This window comes from Bombina bombina, chromosome 2, assembly GCF_027579735.1.
Source record: "Bombina bombina isolate aBomBom1 chromosome 2, aBomBom1.pri, whole genome shotgun sequence".
NCBI classification, from domain to species: Eukaryota; Metazoa; Chordata; class Amphibia; order Anura; family Bombinatoridae; genus Bombina; species Bombina bombina.
In genome coordinates, this window is record NC_069500.1 from 208,114,550 (window position 1) to 208,128,852 (window position 14,303).

The 14,303-nt window shown below is 40.5% G+C and overlaps 1 protein-coding gene across 1 annotated transcript in view; it reads left to right on the forward strand.

The window, feature by feature from the left end:
* RASGRF2 (Ras protein specific guanine nucleotide releasing factor 2) overlaps positions 1-14,303 on the forward strand; it is a 1,049,304-nt gene that overhangs the window by 675,596 nt on the left and 359,405 nt on the right. The window contains 1 exon segment of the mRNA XM_053701460.1: positions 4,109-4,175. Coding sequence (XP_053557435.1) covers positions 4,109-4,175 — 67 coding nt within the window.

A 14,303-nucleotide genomic window follows, 5' to 3' on the forward strand; every position in this document is an offset into this window, starting at 1 on the left:
CCCCCCTTTATTTTGCTCTCTTTCTCTCCCCCTTTTCTATTGCTCTCTCTCTCTTCCTTCTCGTTTGCTCTCTCTCTCTTGCTTCTCATTTGCTCTCTCTCTCTCTCCCCCTCTCTTTTGCTCTCTCTCTCCCCCTCTCATTTGCTCTCTCTCCCCCTCTCTTTTGCTCTCTCTCCCCCTCTCTTTTGCTCTCTCACCCTCTCTTTTGCTCTCTCACCCTCTCTTTTGCTCTCTCTCCCTCTCTTTTGCTCTCTCTCCCTCTCTTTTGCTCTCTCTCTCCCCCCTCTCATTTGCTCTCTCTCACCCTCTCTCTTTTGGTCTCTTTCCCCCTCTCTTTTGCTCTCTCCCCCTCTATTTTGTTCTCTCCCCTCTCTTTTGCTCTCTCTCCCTCCTCTCTTTTGCTCCCTCTCTCATCCCCCCCTCTTTTGCTCTCTCTCCCCCCTCTTTTGCTCTCTCTCTACCCCCTCTTTTGCTCTCTCTCTACCCCCTCTTTTGCTCTCTCTCTACCCCCTCTTTTTTGCTTTCTCTCTCCCACTCTCTTTTGCTCTCTCGCTCTCCCTATTTTTTGCTCTCTCTCCCCCTCTCTTTTGCTCTCTCCCCCCTCTCTTTATCTCTCTCCCCCTTTATTTTGCTCTCTTTCTCTCCCCCTTTTCTATTACTCTCTCTCTCTCCTCCTTCTCTTTTGCTCTCTCTCTCCCCCTCTCTTTTGCTCTCTCCCCCCTCTCTTTTGCTCTCTCTCCCCCCTCTCTTTTGATCTCTCTCCCCCCTCTCTTTTGATCTCTCTCTCCCCCCCTCTCTCCACCCTCTCTTTTGCTCTCTCTCCCCAGTCTCTTTTGCTCTCTCTACCCCCTCTTTTGCTCTCTCAAGACCACGCCCACTCTCACCCAGCCATGCCCACTTTCACGCACCCTGCCCCGTAATGCCTGCTCCTGCCTGGCCACGCCCCCACCACGGTGCTCCCTATGTAATGTCTGTCCAATGAAAAATACTTTAAAGGGACAGTGTACCATCATTTTTTCCCTTTAATGTGTTCGCAGTGAACTGTTTTTTTTACAAATAGCTCATTAAACTTTATTTTGTAATTTGAAAATAGCTTATTTTGCCTGTTGTATCCCCAACTATTCTGAACATATCAATATTTAAGTACTGGTTATAGAAAAGCTATGTAAACTAGAATGTTTAGAAGTAATCACACGTGCAATGTTGGGAGAGAGAGATAATAAAATTCTTGTTTTCCATTGTTCTCTCTAAAAAATTGATCTCACTGTGTATACAGTGAGTTCTAATGTAAGGATTTTGTATAAATACAGCGAAATAAGCTAATGAGGTCTGCTCATCCTGCAAGCTCAGCCCATTTTATTGTGTTGTGGTTTCAGTTAAACAAAAAGATACCTAAAGGATTCATTTCCTGTCCATTTTAAACTCTGCAGCTGTTATAAAAAGTAATTGGTAACACTTTAAGAGGAAAACAATTTTACAGTACACTTATCTCTTTAATGGGACATTAAAGTCAACATTAAATGTTCATGATTTTGACAATTAATACTAAAATCTTAACAAATAAGAAAATAACAGAGGAAAGTAAATGGCCTACATTCATAGACGCTTACAAGGCTGCAAAAGTACAATATTAAATGAAGATTTTAAAAATGTTAAATAAGGGAGCCCAAGAAATAAGGGGGGTTAGCAACCCTACTTGCCCAATGCATGATATTTCACTCATCAAACATAAATGGCTAGCAACACAAATAATTACAACCACATCACTTAGGAACACAAAACGATTTATGTAAATGTGTGTAGTTGTAAAATATTCTTCTATCTGTTTTTTTATAGTAAAATAGGCTGGGTAGAACAAAAAGGTGTCAGCAGGGGCTGGTCCTGGGCATTCTGGGGTGATCTGGAGTAACGTTTAGGATTTTTTACTTCACCCCTGTGAAGTGCTATGTCTTATAGTCATTTTATATCTTGCTATATTAGAGCTGACGAGATTGTCTAAAGTTTATTTTATTTATCAAACTATTTTCAAGTATTTTGTGCATTTGTTTGGGTGAACCGTCCAACGTACACCAAAAAAAAAATCTAGCAAGTAATTATAATAAATAAAAGAATACTTTGTCACACTGAAAATCATGGGGCATTATAAGATGCTAGGGCATGCTTGAATACAATCATAAGCGAATGCACAAATCTAAAACCACGCTTGCTGAAACCAGGGCATGGTTAATCATTTGAAAGCAATGGGAAACTGTACAAGTCTCTTCTTTTTTTTTTCTTTTAAGGACAATATGAATATGAGGTTGCTGGAATCCTTATTTTCCAACATTGTTTTAACAATTACAATATAGTTTGGATTAGAAGGTTTATAGTCCAGGAGAAGTTCCTGGGTCCCTAGCCATGTCCAAAGAACACAGATGCTCCAGGGTTTTTTCTTAGGCCTATCCCTCAGGCAGCCATTCCGGATCTGGGCTCCTGGGTTTGGGCCGTCGCCAGCTTTCAGCCTCCGCCCAGCGGGTCCCCTTCCTGAATAGGCATAGACCCCAAGACAACAGCATTTGCTATGTGATGTTATTATGGAAAGAAAAGCTGGAACAATACTGCAAGGCAGGTTCGATGAGGGTAACGTTTATATATTGTTTGCTGGAGGTTTCCTAAAATTGCTTAACTTTTTTTTAAATTACTTTTTTTGCTATATCATTCAAGGGAACATTTAATGACGTTTCAGAGTTCATAATATATACTTCTGTATTTACAAAAGGAAGCTGATTAGGGTTTAGTATACCTGTGCTGTATAGAAAAGGGTTATGGTTAAAATGCTCATGAACTGTGCGTTAAAATGCATTTTGGTTAAAGGGACATGAAATGCTTTGTAGCCCCAGAATATATTTTTTTAAACCATACTGGCACAACATGCATGCAGGAGCTGAAGGGCAGTTATATTCTGTATATAGCAAATCATTACAAATCATTCAAAATGTAAAATCTGCCATCTTTAAAGGGACATGATACCCACAAAATGTTCTTTCATGATTGAGATAGGGAATAGAATTTTACAAAAGTTTCAAATTTACTTCTATTAGCAAATTTGCATAGTTCTCATCTTATTCTTTGTTGAAGAGATATCTAGATAGGTATCGTGCACATGACTGGAGCACTACATGACAGGAAATAGTGCTGCCATCTAGTGCTCGGGATAATGTATAACATTATTGCAACACTGCTGCCATATTACTGCTGCAGATACGTGCAGACTCCTGAGCTTACAACAAAAAAACAGACAATTTGATAAAAGAAAAAAATTGGAAAGTTGTTAAAAAATGTATGTTCTGTCTGAATCATGAAATAAAATGTTTGGGTTTTATGTCCCTTTAAAGGGACACTGAATCCAAATGTTTTTCTTTCGTGATTCAGATAGAGCATGAAATTTTAAGCAACTTTCTAATTTACTTCTATTATCAAGTTTTCTTCATTCATTTTTGGTGAATAACCTGGGTTTTCCTTGCTGATTGGTGGATACATTCATCCACCAATAAAAAGTGCTGTCCAGAGTCTGAACCAAAAGAAAAAGCCTAGATGCCTTCTTTTTCAAATAAAGATAGCAAGAGAACGAAGAAAAATTGATAATAGGAGTAAATTAGAAAGTTGCTTAAAATTGCACGCTCTATCTGAATCATAAAAGAAAACAATTGGGTTCAGTGTCCCTTTAACACTGTATTAAAGCAGCCACTGCTCAGTAGTTGAATTATATGTATGTGGGATTCCACAAATAAGGGAACTTTTGGAAAGAAGCGAATCCTGATTAATTATAGTTTTATATATATGGGGATGACATCGATATACAGACAGATCCACTGTGGAATCCCCTCCTAGCTTATAGTTCTCTGTCTGTCTATCTAACATATATTAAACACCTCAACTAAATAAAATATTGTGTTATTATAAAGGTATTGCCCCTTTAAACAAACAGAACTTAAAAAATGCTTCAGGTGCTGTATCAGACGTATATTTTTGTTACTGAACAAATTTCATGTTGAGCAAATTTCATTATGACAAATACTGTATTTTATCCCTCAGATCTCTCCCATTTGTAATTCTGTTTTCTGTTCAGACAGGTGGAGTTCTTTCCTTAATAGAGTGCACCTTGATTGAAGAAACAGATTTGAGTGACGATGACAGTAAGTAACGTTCCTTATTGTTTTGTCTTTTTCTCATGCAATTATTTTTTTGTAAACCAGTGTTGCTTAAGGCCTGCAGCATTCAGGTACCAGTCACATACTAATTAAGTCGCTGTGCTGAATGAGTTAAAGTATATATTATTATCGGTTATTTGTAGAGCGCCAACAGATTCCGCAGCGCTAGGGATAATACCCTATTGGTATGTATATACCCTATTGGTATGTATATGTTATTCTGTCAATGTATTTAAATGTTAAATAGAAACGTTATTGCAATTTGAATATCGGCAAAAATTCTTCTAGCAAAATCTTTTGTTGTTTCAGTGAGAGCTTTTACTGTGCATGAATACATGTAGCATATCTACATATGCTCTATGCGCCGTATTTTAAACAGTTTCAATAATTTGCAAAGGAAAGTAAGGAATTAACAGTTGAATCTAATGAGGATATTTAAAACACAATGGTGCTTTTAAGAAGATCCAACATAGTATCCATTGTGTTTCAGCGCAGTCTAATGGTAACAACAATGGTCCAGATTATAAATGGAGAGCAAAATATCGCTTCTGCGAAAGCAACATTTGTGCTCCACTTAGTAATACCAGCGCACGCAAATGTGCGCTGTTATTACACGTTAGGTGCAATGCAAACGATATCTTGCATTCACATTGTACGGAAGCTTTCGCTTCCATAGGCTCCAATGGAAGCCTCGTTCTCATGCAGTGAGACATGGCATGAGAACTAGCGCAGCAAAGGGGGTAAGTTGCGCATCGATGGGCAGCAGATTATAAATATATATGTATATGAATATATACATAATATTTGTATTTACACATATTAACACATAAATATATAACACATAATATATATGTATATTAGCATATACATATATATTTACAGGGAACACACAGTTCCCATAGACCGCAATATAAAGGCACTTTTCAGTCTGTTTTTCACCCGCCAACTTAAACCCCTCATAACTGCTTTTTGCTGGGGGGGTTTATTAAAAAATATTGCTACATTTGAATGTGAGAGAGCTTCAGACACACCCAGGGAACTCCCTGGTCCCTCCCACTTTTTAAAACTGTCATGCAGCTCTATATTGTACGGTACTTGCCCTCCGTCACATACAGAAATGCCGGGAACGCCTCTTAGAAAGATACAGTATAGTAACATTTGCCTTCATAGATCCTTGTGAGGAATCTCAGTGCTGTAGAATCATTTAATTTTAGATAATCCCATCGGAACAGGGAGCTTAATAGAATCAGTCCTTAATGATGAAGAGACAGCCAATCAGCACATAAGGAGGAGGAGAATTCTGTCTGATTGACAGTACAACTTTCCACAGATTAACTTTGACAGGGTGGGGTTTATGGAGGGTACCGCAAATAGGATAAATAATTGCTTCAATAAATTGTTAAATGGGCATAAAACTTTTCTTTCGTGATTCAGATAAAGCATACCATTTTAAAGACATTTCCAATTTGCTTCTATAATTAAATTTTCTTCATTTTCTTGTTATCCTTTGTTGAAAAGCAAGGATGTAAGCTCACAAGTGTGCACGTGTCTGCAGCACTATATGGCAGTAGTTTTGCAACAATGTTACTCATCAGCAAGAGCACTAAATGGCATCACTATTTCCTGTCATGTAGTTCCTCAGGCACGAGCACGCTACCTACCCAGATATCTCTTTAACAAAGAATAACATGAGAAAGAAGCAAATTTGATAACCGAAGTAAATTGGAAACTTTCCTAAAATTGTATTCTCTATCTGAATTTTGAAAGAAAATGTTGTGGTCCCTTTAAATGGAATCTCATCTGTTTAACCAAAGTATTTAGTTATATACTCTGGGGCCCCATAAAGTCTAGTTGCACCCCTGCAATATGTAATCCTTAAAACTGTTCATGTTTTTTTACTAAACACAGCTAATAGGTATATTTTTGTATAAAACCATTTTGTTTGCTTAGCTGGCAGAAAAGCACGTTTAATGCATCCAGTTTTGAGAGTATTGTACTGCACAATTTCAAGACTAATTTGTTGGTAATGTCGGTTCTGCGTTTATAGCATTATAAGTATATCACATATTGATAAAAGCATCTTACTGCAGTGATATAACCTATAATCAATCACAGCCTCGTGTCTTATTGTAACATAATGGATTTTATTCAAATGACAGCACTTGTTTTGTGTATTCTTTTATTGTCATTTTAAATAACTGTATTAACGCTACCCACTCCACAACATATCTTTGTAATATTAAAGGAACATACAACCCAAAAATAAAAATAGGACTATTTACTCACAGCACAATGTTTTATCAGGCTTTGCCAAGTAGTTTTATTTAGAAAGAATACCTTTTTGTTCATTAAAGTCTGCTGATTGGTGCATACAAACACAGTCAATGGTGTCAATGGTGTCCATAGTGTTTACACATCAATGAACTTCTCTAATGGATAATAAACCCAATGTTCTTCTTTCCTGATTCAGATAGAGGATGCAATTTTAAGCAACTTTCTAATTTACTCTTTTCTATTTTTCTTCATTCTCTTGGTATCTTTATTTGAAAAAAAAGCAGGGATGTAAACTTAGGAGCTGACCCATTTTTAGTTCAGCATTCCTGGTCTTCAAATAAAGATACCAAGAGAATGAATAACATTTTATAATAGGAGTAAATGTGAAAGTTGCTTAAAGTGAAGGTCCATTTTGATGAATTAGTGCCCGGTTTTTAATAAACCTATTAAAAACAAGGGCACTTTAATTCATCAAAATTGACATTTCACTGTTTTCTTCAAAAACGTACCTTTTAATCCTGGCAGCCGCTCGAGCACTTCCTCCGCCCGTCACAAGCCGTCTTCTCGGGTCCAAAATGACAAATCCGGCTTCCTCCAATCACAGCGTTGCATCAGGCCAAGATTCCCCCGGGGGGGAAGCTGTGATTGGAGGAAGCCTAATTTGACATTTCTGACATCTGCTTAGGCTTCCGACAGCCGGGGAATCACTGGAGCTGCTGCAAGGATTAAAAAGATGTCAATTTTGATGAATTAAAGTGCCCTTGTTTTAATAGGTTTATTAAAAACCAGGCACTAGTTCATCAAAATGGACCTTCACTTTAAAATTGCATGCTCTGTGCCTCTATCTGAATCATGAAAGAAAAAAATGTGGGTTTCATATCCCTTTAAGGCTCTGAGCACCTAGGGAGTCCTGTGTGGCTATGGCTGAAAGAAAACCTTAAAAGATCTTGGTGAATAGGAATAGTTTGTGTTCAGCTGTTTAAAAGTAAATAAGAGTAAGATATAACTGGAATACATAAAAACATTCATGTTTATATTGATTTGCAGCCTAATTAAGGCAGCTGACTACATACAGCATTTATTGGTTGAAATGCAGGGATAACACTTAGCAGGCTTAATCCCCAGTCCGTTGATATAAACCAATTAATTTCCATAGCTAGCTCAGGAGCGTTGGCACTAATCACTATACTACACTGACAAAACAAGGTAGGATTATAATTACCTATCCCTACTGGAATAATGTCAATTACTTACTGTCATAATGCTGCAAGAACCTCTTGTCCTATCAGTTCCTTTTAACTAGCAGAGAACTTTCTGTGCAGCTCACAGTGAAGTTTGTTGGATTCGTAGGCAGTATGTTTACAGGTACTCTCACCAACTCACATAAAGCAAGTTAGAGACATGAAATCATTTTAGCAAAATTTCTTAGAAGACTCAATCATAAGAGATAGAAGTAATTTTAAATAAATATAATATAAATTAGCAATTAATCACCGCAGTGCAGAATATCTGCTTAAAAAATATTTAAAAGCATCTAAAATGGTTATTGTCTACTCTATTTATAGGACAGACATATAAGCTTGTCTGTTAGTGTTTACTGTATTTATATTGCAGATGTGCAAGTTTGTGTGTCAGTTTGTGAATTTTTTATTATATAATTGATGTATAAGCTAGTCTGTCATTGTGTAAAGAATTTATATAATAGATGAGTAAACTAGTCTGTCATTGTGTACAGTATTTATATGGAGCAGCATTGGCTGCCGGAGTTTTAAGATTGCAAGATTGCCATCACTTGTGCAAACCCCGCCCCCTGTTCCTGGGCAACCAGTTACGTGAGAGCAGGGTTTGTCAGTCATTCCAGACAAACAAGTCCAGATTGTCTGATGTCCGCAGCCTTTGAGGTTGTGGACACGTTTAGAAGCAGCGGTTTTTACGCATAGTACTTTCTCCAACATAGGTGTGTCCGGTCCACGGCGTCATCCTTACTTGTGGGATATTCTCTTCCCCAACAGGAAATGGCAAAGAGCCCAGCAAAGCTGGTCACATGATCCCTCCTAGGCTCCGCCTACCCCAGTCATTCTCTTTGCCGTTGTACAGGCAACATCTCCACGGAGATGGCTTAGAGTTTTTTAGTGTTTAACTGTAGTTTTTCATTATTCAATCAAGAGTTTGTTATTTTCAAATAGTGCTGGTACGTACTATTTACTCAGAAACAGAAAAGAGATGAAGAATTCTGTTTGTATGAGGAAAATGATTTTAGCAACCGTAACTAAAATCCATGGCTGTTCCACACAGGACTGTTGAGAGCAATTAACTTCAGTTGGGGGAACAGTTTGCAGTCTCTTGCTGCTTGAGGTATGACACATTCTAACAAGACGATGTAATGCTGGAAGCTGTCATTTTCCCTATGGGATCCGGTAAGCCATGTTTATTACGATTGTAAATAAGGGCTTCACAAGGGCTTATTTAAACTGTAGACTTTTTTTGGGGCTAAATCGATCGATATTAACACTTATTTAGCCTTGAGGAATCATTTATTCTGGGTATTTTGATTTAATAATATCGGCAGGCACTGTTTTAGACACCTTATTCTTTAGGGGCTTTCCCAAAGCATAGGCAGAGTCTCATTTTCGCGCCGGTGTTGCGCACTTGTTTTTGAGAGGCATGGCATGCAGTCGCATGTGAGAGGAGCTCTGATACTTATAAAAGACTTCTGAAGGCGTCATTTGGTATCGTATTCCCCTTTGGGTTTGGTTGGGTCTCAGCAAAGCAGATACCAGGGACTGTAAAGGGGTTTAAAGCTTAAAACGGCTCCGGTTCCGTTATTTTAAGGGTTAAAGCTTCCAAAATTGGTGTGCAATATTTTCAAGGCTTTAAGACGCTGTGGTGAAAATTTGGTGAATTTTGAACAATTCCTTCATGTTTTTTCGCAATTGCAGTAATAAAGTGTGTTCAGTTTAAAATTTAAAGTGACAGTAACGGTTTTATTTTAAAACGTTTTTTGTACTTTCTGATCAAGTTTATGCCTGTTTAACATGTCTGAACTACCAGATAGACTGTGTTCTGAATGTGGGGAAGCCAGAATTCCTATTCATTTAAATAAATGTGATTTATGTGATAATGACAATGATGCCCAAGATGATTCCTCAAGTGAGGGGAGTAAGCATGGTACTGCATCATTCCCTCCTTCGTCTACACGAGTCTTGCCCACTCAGGAGGCCCCTAGTACATCTAGCGCGCCAATTCTCCTTACTATGCAACAATTAACGGCTGTAATGGATAATTCTGTCAAAAACATTTTAGCCAAAATGAACCCTTGTCAGCGTAAGCGTGGCTGCTCTGTTTTAGTTACTGAAGAGCATGACGACGCTGATATTAATATCTCTGAAGGGCCCCTAACCCAATCTGAGGGGGCCAGGGAGGTTTTGTCTGAGGGAGAAATTACTGATTTAGGGAACATTTCTCAGCAGGCTGAATCTGATGTGATTACATTTAAATTTAAATTGGAACATCTCCGCATTTTGCTTAAGGAGGTATTATCCACTCTGGATGATTGTGAAAATTTAGTCATCCCAGAGAAACTATGTAAAATGGACAAGTTCCTAGAGGTGCCGGGGCTCCCAGAAGCTTTTCCTATACCCAAGCGGGTGGCGGACATTGTTAATAAAGAATGGGAAAGGCCCGGTATTCCTTTCGTCCCTCCCCCCATATTTAAAAAATTGTTTCCTATGGTCGACCCCAGAAAGGACTTATGGCAGTCAGTCCCCAAGGTCGAGGGAGCGGTTTCTACTTTAAACAAACGCACCACTATTCCCATAGAGGATAGTTGTGCTTTCAAAGATCCTATGGATAAAAAATTAGAAGGTTTGCTTAAAAAGATGTTTGTTCAGCAGGGTTACCTTCTACAACCCATTTCATGCATTGTCCCTGTCACTACAGCCGCATATTTCTGGTTTGATGAACTGCTTAAGGTGCTCGATAGTGACTCTCCTCCTTATGAGGAGATTATGGACAGAATCAATGCTCTCAAATTGGCTAATTCTTTCACTCTAGACGCCTCTTTGCAATTGGCTAAGTTAGCGGCTAAGAACTCTGGGTTTGCTATTGTGGCGCGCAGAGCGCTTTGGTTGAAATCTTGGTCGGCTGATGTGTCTTCCAAGAACAAGCTACTAAACATTCCTTTCAAGGGGAAAACGCTGTTTGGTCCTGACTTGAAAGAGATTATCTCTGATATCACTGGGGGTAAGGGCCACGCCCTTCCTCAGGATCGGCCCTTCAAGGCAAAAAATAGACCTAATTTTCGTCCCTTTCGTAAAAACGGACCAGCCCAAGGTGTTACGTCCTCTAAGCAAGAGGGTAATACTTCTCAGGCCAAGCCAGCTTGGAGACCAATGCAAGGCTGGAACAAGGGAAAGCAGGCCAAGAAACCTGCCACTGTTACCAAGACAGCATGAAATATTGGCCCCCGATCCGGGACCGGATCTGGTGGGGGGCAGACTCTCTCTCTTCGCTCAGGCTTGGGCAAGAGATGTTCTGGATCCTTGGGCGCTAGAAATAGTCTCCCAGGGTTATCTTCTGGAATTCAAGGGACTTCCCCCAAGGGGGAGGTTCCACAAGTCGCAGTTGTCTTCAGACCACATAAAAAGACAGGCGTTCTTACATTGTGTAGAAGACCTGTTAAAAATGGGAGTGATTCATCCTGTTCCATTAAGAGAACAAGGGATGGGGTTCTACTCCAATCTGTTCATAGTTCCCAAAAAAGAGGGAACGTTCAGACCAATCCTAGATCTCAAGATCTTAAACAAATTTCTCAAGGTCCCATCGTTCAAGATGGAAACCATTCGAACTATCCTTCCTTCCATCCAGGAAGGTCAATTTATGACCACGGTGGATTTAAAGGATGCGTATCTACACATTCCTATCCACAAGGAACATCATCGGTTCCTAAGGTTTGCATTCCTGGACAAACATTACCAGTTCGTGGCGCTTCCTTTCGGATTAGCCACTGCTCCAAGGATTTTCACAAAGGTACTAGGGTCCCTTCTAGCGGTGCTAAGACCAAGGGGCATTGCAGTAGTACCTTACCTGGACGACATTCTGATTCAAGCGTCGTCCCTTCCTCAAGCAAAGGCTCACACGGACATTGTCCTGGCCTTTCTCAGATCTCACGGCTGGAAAGTGAACGTGGAAAAGAGTTCTCTATCCCCGTCAACAAGGGTTCCCTTCTTGGGAACAATTATAGACTCCTTAGAAATGAGGATCTTTCTAACAGAGGCCAGAAAAACAAAGCTTCTGGACTCTTGTCGGATACTTCATTCCGTTCCTCTTCCTTCCATAGCTCAGTGCATGGAAGTGATCGGGTTGATGGTGGCGGCGATGGACATAGTTCCTTTTGCGCGCATTCATCTAAGACCATTACAACTGTGCATGCTCAGTCAGTGGAATGGGGACTATACAGACTTGTCTCCGAAGATACAAGTAAATCAGAGGACCAGAGACTCACTCCGTTGGTGGCTGTCCCTGGACAATCTGTCTCAAGGGATGATGTTCCACAGACCAGAGTGGGTCATTGTCACGACCGACGCCAGTCTGATAGGCTGGGGCGCGGTCTGGGGATCCCTGAAAGCTCAGGGTCTTTGGTCTCGGGAAGAATCTCTTCTACCGATAAATATTCTGGAACTGAGAGCGATATTCAATGCGCTCCAGGCCTGGCCCCAGCTTGCGAGGACCAGGTTCATACGGTTTCAATCAGACAACATGACGACTGTTGCGTACATCAACCATCAGGGGGGAACAAGGAGTTCCCTAGCGATGGAAGAAGTAACCAAAATTATTCTTTGGGCGGAGTCTCACTCCTGCCACCTGTCTGCTATCCACATCCCAGGAGTGGAAAATTGGGAAGCGGATTTTCTGAGTCGTCAGACATTGCATCCGGGGGAGTGGGAACTCCATCCGGAAATCTTTGCCCAAGTCACTCACCTGTGGGGCATTCCAGACATGGATCTGATGGCCTCTCGTCAGAACTTCAAAGTTCCTTGCTACGGGGCCAGATCCAGGGATCCCAAGGCGGCTCTAGTGGATGCACTAGTAGCACCTTGGACCTTCAAACTAGCTTATGTGTTCCCGCCATTTCCTCTCATCCCCAGGCTGATAGCCAGGATCAAGCAGGAGAGGGCGTCGGTGATCTTGATAGCTCCTGCGTGGACACGCAGGACTTGGTATGCAGATCTGGTGAATATGTCATCGGCTCCACCTTGGAAGCTACCTTTGAGACGAGACCTTCTTGTTCAGGGTCCGTTCGAACATCCGAATCTGGTTTCACTCCAGCTGACTGCTTGGAGATTGAACGCTTGATTTTATCGAAGCGAGGATTCTCAGATTCTGTGATCGATACTCTTGTTCAGGCCAGAAAGCCTGTGACTAGAAAGATTTACCACAAAATTTGGAAAAAATATATCTGTTGGTGTGAATCTAAAGGATTCCCTTGGGACAAGGTTAAGATTCCTAGGATTCTATCCTTCCTTCAAGAAGGATTGGAAAAAGGATTATCTGCAAGTTCCCTGAAGGGACAGATTTCTGCCTTGTCGGTATTACTTCACAAAAAGCTGGCAGCTGTGCCAGATGTTCAAGCCTTTGTTCAGGCTCTGGTTAGAATCAAGCCTGTTTACAAACCTTTGACTCCTCCTTGGAGTCTCAATTTAGTTCTTTCAGTTCTTCAGGGGGTTCCGTTTGAACCCTTACATTCCGTTGATATTAAGTTATTATCTTGGAAAGTTTTGTTTTTAGTTGCGATTTCTTCTGCTAGAAGAGTCTCAGAATTATCTGCTCTGCAGTGTTCTCCTCCTTATCTGGTGTTCCATGCAGATAAGGTGGTTTTACGTACTAAACCTGGTTTTCTTCCAAAAGTTGTTTCTAACAAAAACATTAACCAGGAGATTATCGTACCTTCTCTGTGTCCAAAACCAGTTTCAAAGAAGGAACGTTTGTTGCACAATTTGGATGTTGTTCGCGCTCTAAAATTCTATTTAGATGCTACAAAGGATTTTAGACAAACATCTTCCTTGTTTGTCGTTTATTCAGGTAAAAGGAGAGGTCAAAAAGCAACTTCTACCTCTCTCTCTTTTTGGATTAAAAGCATCATCAGATTGGCTTACGAGACTGCCGGACGGCAGCCTCCCGAAAGAATCACAGCTCATTCCACTAGGGCTGTGGCTTCCACATGGGCCTTCAAGAACGAGGCTTCTGTTGATCAGATATGTAGGGCAGCGACTTGGTCTTCACTGCACACTTTTACCAAATTTTACAAGTTTGATACTTTTGCTTCTTCTGAGGCTATTTTTGGGAGAAAGGTTTTGCAAGCCGTGGTGCCTTCCATTTAGGTGACCTGATTTGCTCCCTCCCTTCATCCGTGTCCTAAAGCTTTGGTATTGGTTCCCACAAGTAAGGATGACGCCGTGGACCGGACACACCTATGTTGGAGAAAACAGAATTTATGTTTACCTGATAAATTTCTTTCTCCAACGGTGTGTCCGGTCCACGGCCCGCCCTGGTTTTTTTTTTTTAATCAGGTCTGATATTTTATTTTCTTTAACTACAGTCACCACGGTACCATATGGTTTCTCCTATGCAAATATTCCTCCTTAACGTCGGTCGAATGACTGGGGTAGGCGGAGCCTAGGAGGGATCATGTGACCAGCTTTGCTGGGCTCTTTGCCATTTCCTGTTGGGGAAGAGAATATCCCACAAGTAAGGATGACGCCGTGGACCGGACACACCGTTGGAGAAAGAAATTTATCAGGTAAACATAAATTCTGTTTTTTCATTTTCGCCTGCACTAAG